This window comes from Lepus europaeus, chromosome 18 (genome assembly GCF_033115175.1).
Source record: "Lepus europaeus isolate LE1 chromosome 18, mLepTim1.pri, whole genome shotgun sequence".
Classification (NCBI taxonomy): Eukaryota; Metazoa; Chordata; class Mammalia; order Lagomorpha; family Leporidae; genus Lepus; species Lepus europaeus.
The window spans coordinates 18,974,770-18,985,798 of NC_084844.1; the positions used below are offsets into that span (position 1 = coordinate 18,974,770).

At 62.8% G+C, this 11,029-nt stretch overlaps 1 protein-coding gene across 1 annotated transcript; it reads left to right on the forward strand.

Annotated features, from left to right (window-relative positions):
* Positions 1 to 520: 520 nt before the first annotated feature.
* SLC4A1 (solute carrier family 4 member 1 (Diego blood group)) lies at positions 521 to 7,681 on the forward strand. The gene is made up of 16 exons (XM_062216360.1): positions 521 to 689; positions 771 to 906; positions 1,295 to 1,418; positions 1,533 to 1,617; positions 1,764 to 1,945; positions 2,393 to 2,603; positions 2,765 to 2,977; positions 3,084 to 3,232; positions 3,340 to 3,534; positions 4,087 to 4,260; positions 4,648 to 4,737; positions 5,257 to 5,423; positions 5,743 to 5,996; positions 6,624 to 6,793; positions 6,876 to 7,049; positions 7,601 to 7,681. Exons 1-16 carry the CDS (start codon positions 536 to 538, stop codon positions 7,679 to 7,681), a joined length of 2,559 nt encoding a protein of 852 aa, XP_062072344.1. The 5' UTR covers positions 521 to 535.
* Positions 7,682 to 11,029: the final 3,348 nt, after the last annotated feature.

Here is an 11,029-nt window from a genome sequence, read left to right on the forward strand (position 1 = left end):
CAAGTCTCCGCCTCCACGCCGCCCCCAGGACCCCCACACTCCCCAGGGAAGGGGGAGCAAAGGGACAGTGACAGCTTCAGGCTGGGAAACCCCACAGGCAGGCAGAGAAGGGGGTGTCCTGAAGGGACAGGAAGGGAAGGGAAGAGGGCCCCCCAGGTCCTGATCATCTTGTGGGTTAGGAACCTGGACCCACTCTCAGCTATGACCCTGAGGGTGCACAGTCTGGGGCAGGGCCCCAGCCGCATGGCGACAAAGGCCCCTCTAGCCTCAGCCACCAGGCCCTGGTCCCTTCTCCCCCAAGCAGCCACTCTGGCCCTGAGTGGCCTGAAGTTCCCCAAGCACCTTCAGAAATGGGGTGAGGGCCTGGCCAGAACATTGGGGGATGGAGCCAGTGGCCCGGTCTGAGCTCGGGATCTGTCCTGGGCCTCCTACGGGCATCTCCCAAGAGCTGCCGGGTACCACGCGGCCCGGGGTCCCTGCGGGACTAAGGCGGGCCCGCGGCCCACAGGTCTACGTGGAGCTGCAGGAGCTGGTGATGGACGAGCGGAACCGGGAGCCGCGATGGATGGAGGCGGCGCACTGGGTGAGGCTGGAGGAGAACCTAGGCCAGGACGGCACCTGGGGCCGCCCGCACCTGTCCTACCTCACCTTCTGGAGCCTCCTGGAGCTGCAGAGAGTCTTTGCCAAGGGTGAGCCCCACTGGGCCCTGGGCCACCGGCGGCGTGCCAGCTCCACGGCCCGGGGCTCACCTCCCCCTCCCCTGCTCGCAGGCACCTTCCTCCTGGACCTCCAGGAGACCTCCCTGGCCGGGGTAGCCAACCAGCTGCTGGACAGGTTTATCTACGAGGAGCAGATCCGGCCCCAGGACCGAGACGAGCTGCTCCGGGCGCTGCTGCTGAAACACAGGTGCACTTGCCCACTGGGGTCCGGGCACTGCCCCCAGCAGGCCCAGCCCCCTCTGCTCAGCATCTCCCCGGAGCTCCAGGTGGTCCTCAGGTTCATGCATCCTCCCCGATGCCTCCCAAGAGTGACCATGCCCTATGCTCTGAGCTGCTGCCTGCTGGCCTGTCCCCTGTCCATTCTTTGGCTTCCACCCAGTGGTTCCAGGCGGGAGCTGCCCCCATACATGCACAGGGGCCTTTGAGTGGAGGCTCGGCTACTTCTTCCTCCATGGGGCCCCTCAGGCCTGGCCTCTGGGAAACCCTCCTTGGTGTCTGCCCCCTCCATCCCTCCCACTGATCGCCTCCATAGCCCGAACAGCTTATTCAGCGGGTGTCCCCTGTGTGTCCTGCAGCCACGCCGGAGACCTGGAGGCCCTGGGAGGTGTGAAGCCCATGGTCCTGACACGCTCTGGGGAGCCTGCTGAGCCGCTGCTCCCCCAACAGCCCTCGTTAGAGACGCAGCTCTTCTGTGTGCAGGTGAGGCTGTGCAGGGGCAGCTGGAAAGGCCCCTACCCAACATGGCAAGGGCAAGAGGGGTCTGGGGTCCAGAGTGGCCTGAGCGCACCCCTCAATGCCCCCCCCTTCCTCCAGGGAGAGGGCGGCATGGAGGGACAGTCGCCGTCGGGAGTTCTGGAAAAGATCCCCCCGGATTCGGAGGCCACCCTGGTGCTAGTGGGTAAGAGCTGGGGTCTTGCCTCTTGCCACTCCCTCCTCCCACCTCTCCTGCGGGCCCTGCTGCCTTCCCCTGAGCCTGGTGCCAGCGGCCTCCTCCCAGGCCCCTCCACCAGGCCTGACCACCTCCCACCTGCCCCTCGCCCCCAGGCCGGGCCACCTTCCTGGAGCGGCCGGTGCTGGGCTTCGTGCGGCTGCAAGAGGCGGCGACGCTGGAGGCCTTGGAGCTGCCTGTGCCTGTGCGCTTCCTGCTCGTGTTGCTGGGGCCGGAGGCTCCCCACACCGACTACACCCAGCTTGGCCGTGCTGCAGCCACCCTCATGTCAGAGAGGGTGAGGAAGGCCCCGCAGGGGCTGGGGCAGTGGCCAGGGAATCCCTGGCCGGGGCGAGCCTGGGTTGCTTTTTGTTCTCTCCTTTGATGCATTCGATCCCATTCGGCTGTGTCTGGCCCATCTGGCCAGCCTAGCTCGTCTGACCTGGCCAGGCCTTTGCGCTGGCCTGGCTGGTCTGGTCTGGCCCACTCTGGCCTGGTCCCATCTGGTTAGGGCTGGCTTGGGCTGGCCTCGTCTGCCCTGCCTAACCTGCCCGGTTTGCCTTGGCTCCTTCTCCTTCCCCTGCTCGTGTGCCCGAAGCCCTTCCTCAGCGGTGATTAGGGCAAGGCGTGCCCAGCACCGAGAGTCGGGTGAGAGGGTTCTGGTCCCTGGGGACCTTGGCTGTGGCTTCCAGGGTCCTGTCGCTCAGCAGGTCCCAGCAGCCCTGAGCCTCTCTCCTGCCCACAGGTGTTCCGCACGGAGGCCTACCTGACCCAGAGCCGGGGGGAGCTGGTGCACTCCCTGGAGGGCTTTCTGGACTGCAGCCTGGTGCTGCCGCCCACAGACGTGCCCTCCGAGCAGGCCCTGCTCAGCCTGGTGCCTGTGCAGAGGGAGCTGCTTCGGAGGCGCTACCTGCCCAGCCCGGCCAAGCCAGACCCCAGCTTCTACAAGGGCCTAGGTACCGGCCCTGCCCAGGCCCTGAGCCCCCACCCACCCCCCAGACCTCCCAGCACAGCCCACCCTGTACCTGAGCCTGTGCCCCCAGCCTCCTGGGCCACCCCCTCCCCACTGGGCAATGCCCACTGCACCCGTCTGACCACGCCTCATCCTCCACCGCAGACTTGAACGGGGGTGCTGGGGCCCCCGGCGAACCAGAGGACCCTCTGCGGCGGACAGGCCGGCTCTTTGGGGGCCTGGTGCGTGACATCCGGCGCCGCTACCCCTACTACCTGAGCGACATCACGGACGCGCTCAGCCCCCAGGTCCTGGCCGCCGTTATCTTCATCTACTTTGCTGCGCTGTCCCCCGCCATCACCTTCGGTGGCCTCCTGGGTCAGTGCCCACGCCTGCGACCCACTCACCGCCTACCCTCTGGCCTCTGCCTTGGCCCCTGGAAATGAGCGCATGACCTTGACCCCACTGTGACCTCTGCCCCCAGGAGAAAAGACCCGGAACCAGATGGGGGTGTCGGAACTGCTCATCTCCACGGCGGTGCAGGGCATTCTCTTCGCGCTGCTGGGGGCTCAGCCTCTGCTTGTGGTTGGCTTCTCCGGACCCCTGCTGGTGTTTGAGGAAGCCTTCTTCTCGGTAGCTCAGGCCCCGCCCCTGCCCCACCCCTACCCTGCCCCCCCCCCGCCCCCGCCCCCGCAGGGCCTGGCCACCTGTCTGACCCGACTCCCTCTGACGCCCGGCAGTTCTGCGAAAGCAACAACCTGGAGTACATCGTGGGCCGGGCGTGGATCGGCTTCTGGCTCATCCTGCTAGTGGTGCTGGTGGTGGCCTTCGAGGGCAGCTTCCTGGTCCGCTTCATCTCGCGCTACACCCAGGAGATCTTCTCCTTCCTCATCTCCCTCATCTTCATCTACGAGACCTTCTCCAAGCTGATCAAGGTGGGGGCCCACGGGGAGGTCACTGCAGACATGAGATGCCCAACAGGCTGTGTGTGCCAGGGCACCTGTGGCTGTCCAGCGCTGGTGTGGCACAGCCATGCGACTGCACACATGATGCATACGTGTGTGTGTGTGTGTGTGTGAGAGAGAGAGAGAGAGACCGGGGAACTCAGATCTGCACACAAGACAGTACTGACATGTTGATACCTGCTGCCTGTGTTCTTGCCATATGTCTGTGCAGATGACTCTGTGTATGTGTGTCCGGGTCTGTGACCCCACACAACAGGACTAGTGGGCTGGTGTGTGTGAGACTGCATGGGAAACTACATGTGTGGAGAGGGCAGTAGGACTCTGAGGTTTCCCACAGCCCAGGTGCTTGCTCTGAAGAACCACAGAGCCCAGCCAATGGGGTGTTCTGCCTCCTTAGCTGATAGAGGATGGATGGCTGATGGCTGATGGCTGATGGCTGACAGTGTTGGGTACACGTAGCTGGTGCTCTCCAGCCCAAGTCAAGGCTGGGAGGGAACAGGATGTCTTGGTTCTCTCCTGCAGATCTTCCAGGACCACCCACTGAAGTTGGAATACAAGCACAATGTGACAATAACGCCCAAACCTCAGGACCCCCTGCCCAACACTGCCCTCCTCTCTCTTGTGCTCATGGCTGGCACCTTCTTCTTTGCCATGATGCTGCGCAAGTTCAAGAACAGCTCCTACTTCCCCGGCAAGGTGAGCACCCCCTCCCCACCTATCTCGGCCTGCACTGCCCCGCATCAGTCCAAAGTCCCTCCCAACTCCCCAGTGCCCTAGCTTCCCTTATTTCCCCAGATCCCCATCCCTACTCCCAAGCCTCCAGGCCCCCTCCTTCCGAGGGCTTCTCCCTGCCTTTTAGCCTGTCTCAGCCCGGCGGCTGAGAACCAGGCACAGTTCTTGGGAGGGGATGGGGGAGCTGTGGGCCGGGGAGAAGAAAGGAACAAGGATGGCTGAGGTACAGGACAGGACACTGGATGCTGACAGAGTCCCCGGGAAGAACAGGGCCCCCTGGGTGAACGCGGGACAGGAGGGGGGGGTGGGAGCCCCTGACAACTGACCGCTGGTTCCTTCACATGCTCCCAGCTGCGTCGGGTCATCGGAGACTTTGGGGTCCCCATCTCAATCCTGATCATGGTCCTGGTGGATTCCTTCATCCAGGACACCTACACCCAGGTGACTCCTCCTCCCAGCCCTCAAACCCCACCCACTGTCCCCATTCTCACTTCTTAGCCAAGGACTGTTTCCCTCAACCTGAAGCCAATTCCTAGTCCTGTCTGCATCCCATCCCTGCCTCCCCTGGGAGCCCAGGGCCCTCCCACATCCCCGTAGGAACCCCTCTGGCCAAAGCAAGGGGCTGGGCCAGGTTGAGCCCTTTAATCCAGGTTAGTAGGTAAGAGTCTGGGAGCCAGGAAGATCTGGGCGTGCATCTCAACTCTGGCACCAAGTAGCCATATGCTGTGGGGTTATGGGGTCAGCTACCAACCCCTGACGCTACTTCCCCATCTGGAAAGTTGGCGGTGAGAAGACGCGTGTCTGGCGTAGGGCAGTAACTGGGTGCAGAATGGATGCTCAAGATAGGGAAGCTCCCAAGTGACCCGTCCCTCTTCTCAACCCCAGTGCCCTGACTCCCCAGCCCCCTCAGCTCCCTGTCGCCCTGCCCCTGCTGCTCTCACCAGTTTGCCCCTCCCACAGAAACTCTCGGTGCCCAGCGGCCTCCAGGTGTCCAACTCCTCGGCCAGGGGCTGGGTCATCCACCCGCTGGGCTTGTTCTCCCCATTCCCCATCTGGATGATGTTTGGGGCCGCCCTGCCAGCCCTGCTGGTCTTCATTCTCATATTCCTGGAGTCTCAGATCACCACGTGAGAGCTAGGGGCCGGGCTGGGCCTCGGTGGGAGGATGAGGAGCTGCCCCCAGGCAGCCTCGGGCAGTCGGGGACAGGTCCCTTCCACGAGACCTGGCGTTGCACAATTTGGAGAGCTCTTTTGAAGAAATACTCTCCCAAACTAAGTCCAAGTAGGGGCTGGATCCATGGATGCTGGGGCACCTCTGACCCCAAGATGGGTGGGAGGAGGGGAGCCGGGAGGACAGTGGGAAATGGGCACGGGCACGGGCATGGGCATGGCATAGGCATGGAGAGGCAGGAGGGAGGGGCTCGGTCCTGACTCCCGCCACCCCCAGGCTGATCGTCAGCAAACCGGAACGCAAGATGATCAAGGGCTCCGGCTTCCACCTGGACCTGCTGCTGGTCGTGGGCATGGGCGGGGTGGCCGCCCTCTTCGGGATGCCCTGGCTCAGCGCCACCACTGTGCGTTCTGTCACCCATGCCAACGCTCTCACCGTTATGGGCAAGGCAAGCAGTCCGGGGGCTGCGGCCCAGATCCAGGAGGTCAAGGAGCAGCGGATCAGCGGGCTCCTGGTCTCTGTGCTCGTGGGTGAGTGAGAGCTGGCCGTGCCTTTGGCCCCAGCCCCTGGCACTTAGGTTATCTGCCTCTCCCCCACGTGCAGGTCCCCTACCCTGCCGCCCACAGCTCCCTAGCACTAGGTCCTCAAAGGAGGGAATCCTGGAGGAATGCCCAGGGCACTGGGGTGGGCATCTGAGCTGGAGGGGGAGGGGCCTCTCCTCCAGACCGGACCCTGCCCTCCTGGGCCAACCCAGCAAAGGTTCAACGAACTGTGGGTTCAACTCTGCCCTGCTGCTAACCCAGAACCCCTCCTGGTCTCTGAGCCTCAGTTTCCCCGTCTGCACTCCCTTCCAGCTCAGCTGCAAGAGCTGACGCTCTGGGCTGAGTCCCAGTGGGGGTCACAGGGCTCTGTATGGGCAATGTTGTGGTCACAGGTGAGGAGGCCAGGGGAGTTTCTTAAGGGAGGGACATGAACTTGATGTTGTACAGCAGGAGGCTGGCTGGGTGGCCCCAGGCAGGTTGCGCCCCTCTCCGAGCCTGTCTCCTAGAGACTCTGCATGGCACCTGGGGTTTCACTGTGCAGCCCCAGAGCCGAACCAGCCCCCAGGGACGCCCATCCCCTGGGCGGCCTGGGGCTGACGGTGCTGCTGCCCCCAGGCCTGTCCATCCTCATGGAGCCCATCCTGTCCCGCATCCCCCTCGCTGTGCTCTTCGGCATCTTCCTCTACATGGGGGTCACATCCCTCAGCGGCATCCAGCTCTTTGACCGCATCTTGCTTCTGCTCAAGCCACCCAAGTACCACCCGGACGTGCCTTTCGTCAAGCGGGTACAGGCCCTCCCGGGGGCCAGTGGGGGGCAGGGGTGGGCGGGCCAGGGCGGGCCAGGCGCTGAGCCAGCTTCCGCTACAGGTGAAGACCTGGCGCATGCACTTGTTCACGGGCATCCAGATCATCTGTCTGGCCGCGCTGTGGGTGGTGAAGTCCACGCCCGCCTCACTGGCCCTGCCCTTCGTCCTCATCCTCACTGTGCCCCTGCGGCGCCTCCTGCTGCCCTACATCTTCAGCAACCTGGAGCTCCAGTGTGTGAGTGGCTGCCGGCCTGGGCGGCTGTAGGGGCTGGGCGGGGGGAGAGATGAGAGGGGCAGGAGAAGGTGACAGGCGCGTCTCCTGGCAAGGGGGGACTGGAGAGCGCAGGGGCAGGGCCTGGGTCTGGCTCCCAGCCTGCAGAGATGCGGAGCGAGTGGCTTCTCTGTGCCTCCTACTTGCTCACCTGTAAGGAGGATGAACGACCGGTGCGGAAGCCTTCAGACACACATGCAGGTGGGGCTGCCCTGAGCTGCCTGAGACCTGGCACCTTCCAGATCCTTTGGCACAGAGATGCTCCGCTAATGGAATTCTTCCATGACACAGCCCAGGCTATGGCAGGGTGCCCTGGTGAAGGGGCCCCCTGCTCCCCTCTACCCCTCTGGGGACCAGATCCCCAGGGGCTCCTCCACTTTGGAACTACTCATCCAGACCCTCCCTCCCCCGCACCGGGAGGCTGGGGACCACACAGGGCAAGGCTCAGGGACAGCCAGACCCTCTCCTAACCGCAGAGGCTCTTACCCTCCCCGCTTCCTGTCCCGCCCCTACAGCTGGATGCCGACGACGCCAAGGCCACCTTTGACGAGGAAGAAGGTCGGGACGAATATGATGAAGTGGCCATGCCTGTGTGAGGGGCCGGCCTAGACCCCACACCCCCTCGCAACTTTTACTCCCCCGCTCTCCAGGAAGAGCACAAGTTCATGGGCACCTCAGGGACTCCCAGGCTCTTCCTGGGCAACAGCTGTGGCCCCAAGGCTGGGTGGAAGGGGGGTGCATGGGAAACCACCACCAAAGGTAAACTGGCTTTTCCAGCTGGAGACAGCCAAGGGGCCCACCTCGGGGGATTAGGTCCATAGTCCCTCCTACTGCCACGCTGCCACGTGGGGGTCTCCACTGAGACTGCGATCTGAGCTCTGTCTCTTCTTGGCACAGAGAGAGGGCTACTCTGGGGGCAGGGAGGTGGCCAGATGCCTGCTTGCTGTGTGACCTTGGGCATGTCCCTTGAACTCTGCAGCCTCTGCTTCCTCTTCTGTAAAATGGGTATGTTGATACTATCCATGTTACAGGGTGGTTGCTGAGGACCAAAGATACATGTGGGAAAAGGGCTTTGTAAAGTCTGGAGAAACCGTAGTCAGCATTCGCCACACCTGCCCAAGGCCACGCAGCTCCTGAGCCACAGGGGCATCCTCTGGTGCTCACCCACCATGCCACGCCCAGAGGAGCCCCGTGACCTCCTTCCCCTCTCTACCCCAACCCTAACCTGAAACCCCCTTCTCTGGGTTGGAAAGAGGTGTCCTGGAGGGGGACCGGGACACAGGCAGGACTCCTAAATGCTGGCTCCCTCACATGCGCTCATTCATTCATTCCACAAACACATACTGAAGGCCCTGGACCCTGTGGACCCTGAGGGGACTGAGACAGACCCTGCCCTGGCATGGGCGAGAGGGAGCAATGCATAGTCTATTCTAGAATGGGGGAGGGTGGGAGCGGGGGGCAGGCGGGGGAGGGAGGGTTGTAATTTATTACTTGTGTATTTTCTAAGGGCTGTCACTGTCCTTTAGCTTCATACAGGCTCCCAGATCCCCCGTAAGAAACGCACTGTCCCCAGCCCCACCCGAACCCAATCCTGGGAAGAACCCAGCTTTGCCCAACTGGGGTAGAAGACCGTAGGCTCTCCAGCATGGGGGGAGGGAATCTATTTTTTTATAAAACAAAAATATTAAAAAAGTTGAAAGAACTGGAAGTGGGGAGAGGTGGGAGAAACTGAGGCTTCAGAGGGACCAAAAAGAAAGGAGGTGGTGACGGATGCCCCGAGAGCCAGCATCCACCTGCTGCCTCCTGCCACTGCCCTGTTCTGAGCCTCGGTTTCCGCACCTGCAAAAGGGGAATGACAAAGGCACAGACCTCGTAGGGTTTTCACGAGGACCCAGTATGACCATGTGAGTGAGCCCCTGGGGGCTGTGGGTATGGTTACTCTGGTGGGGATGCCCTGTCTTCCTCTCGCCCTCTGCTCCTTGGACATTGCTAAGGACAGTCACCCACTCTGCTAGTACCCCTTCCCCTTGATGCTTTGGAATACGTTTTTGCCAATAAATGTGTCTGTGTGGGACGGACTGCCTTGCTTGAATGCCCCTACCCAGAGCTGTGGATCCAGGGTCACATGGTCTTTGTGTGGCGTGGAGGGCAGGGCTGCAGCGACGGAGGCCATGACAGCCAGGCCGAGCTCGTCCAAGCCTGAGCATGGAGCCGGCGAGCACCAAGCACCAGGAGAGCAGGGGGCAGAAACCAGTAATGAAGTACACCCGGCACCCAGAGCCGCGGGGGCGGGAGAGGCGCTGGAAGGGCCCCTGGCCCCTGTGCCCTGCTACGTGTGACCCCCACACCCTTGAGACCAGCGTGCCAGATAGCTCCTTTGGGAGGACACTGAGGCACAGCTCCTGTCCCTAGCCACTCCCAGCAACTCTGGGAGGCTGCTGAGCCCAGGGTCACCCTCCCCTACACAGGAGGGTGCTGGGACGCATTCCCTCCCGGGCCTCCACGGACTTCCAGCCAGAGGTCAGCGCAGGGCGGGGCGCCTGGCTTCCTTCCCCGAGTCTATATTTACTCCCTGTGTCTATCCCCAGCTGACCCTTCCCAGGCTGGCCGGGCAAAGGGTGGCAGACATAACCCGGGCCCCTGCGCCCACCTCCCACCCACAGCAGCTGCGTGTGCTCCGGCATGGCCCTTGACCCCAGCGCTTGCCAGTCCCTCCAGTCGCAGCCTGCTGCTCCCAGAAGCCCGGGCTCGAGGCTGGCGGCGGCAGCCCCTCCTGCAGGCAGGCTGCCGGTCCTGGCAACCTAGTAGCTGTCTGGGCGCTGTTTCCTTGGAGATCCTCCCCTTCTCTTTCATCGCAAGTGCTACCTCCAGGTCCGGGACAATTCCTGCCCTAGCCAAGGCTTCTGCCCTCGCTCCAAAGTCTTGTCTCACTGGGGCAACAGCACCGGAGCCGGGGGAGCTGGGACAGGGCCACTCTCTACCCAGGCAGCATCACCAGCAGGAGAGAAGCTTCGTAGAAATGCAGAGTCCCAGGCCCGGCCCAGAACTGCTACACAACAATCTGCATTTGAGAACCAGCGTGGGAACTCGGCTTTAGGAAGCAGCCTGGGGGCGGGGCCGCCGACTCCACCCGCTCCGCCCACGCTCGGAGGAGAGTGTGCGGGTTTGTGTTGTCCACCCACCGCTCCTGGCCGCGTGCAGGGGGCGGGGCCGCTGGGGCACAGCCGCTGGCTGTCCCCTCCCCGCCCCCAGCTCAGACCCCAGAGCTCCGGAGCCCGGGAGGCTGCTCGCGCCCTCGCTGGCCATCTCTGCGGTTTAAACCGTGCTGAGCCGCCCCACCCTCCGGAAAGCGACCTGGACTGCTGGGCTGAGGTGCGGCCGGCCGGTGAGCACCCTGGCAGGGGAGTGACGCCACCGAGCCAAAGGGCCCAGACGCCGCAGATCGCCCGCAGCTGGTGAGTTACAGGACACTGTGCCCCGCGTCGTCTGGCTGAGGGAGCCCTGGGGGCTTTAGGCGGAGTAATCCCAGGGCAGGCGCGACTGAGCCGCTGCTCCTGCCCGCAATCCCCATCAGGCCGCCTGCCGTGAGTCCAGGCTACGCTCCCTGCTGATGAACCAACCGCCTGGGAGGCAGCAAGCGAGGCTAAAGGACTTGGGCCCCTGCACCCGCCTGGGACACCAGGCTGGAGCTCCTGGCTCCTGGCTTTGGCCCGGCCGAGTGTTGTAAGCATTTGGGCCACAGGATGGGAGATTCTCTCTTTTTCTGTTGCTCTGCCTTTCAAATAAAAATAAACAAATAAATAAAACTTAAAAAAAACCTCCTTAAAAAAAAAAAGAAAAACAAAAAGTTTCTGGGAAATGTAGGTTTACTCGGAGCTAAGAGAATTCAAAACCCAAGCACACTTTTTTTTCATAATACACATTTTTCCATTAACTTACTGAAC

What these genes read in the sequence shown, in the direction of transcription:
- SLC4A1 (XM_062216360.1), top strand. Translation starts at nt 536, where the DNA reads ATGGACGAGCGGAACCGGGAGCCGCGATGGATGGAGGCGGCGCACTGG. An exon ending in CGCAGCTCTTCTGTGTGCAG is followed by an intron (nt 1,419 to 1,532) that starts GTGAGGCTGTGC and finishes CCCTTCCTCCAG; the next exon opens with GGAGAGGGCGGCATGGAGGG. An exon ending in ACGTGCCTTTCGTCAAGCGG is followed by an intron (nt 6,794 to 6,875) that starts GTACAGGCCCTC and finishes CTTCCGCTACAG; the next exon opens with GTGAAGACCTGGCGCATGCA.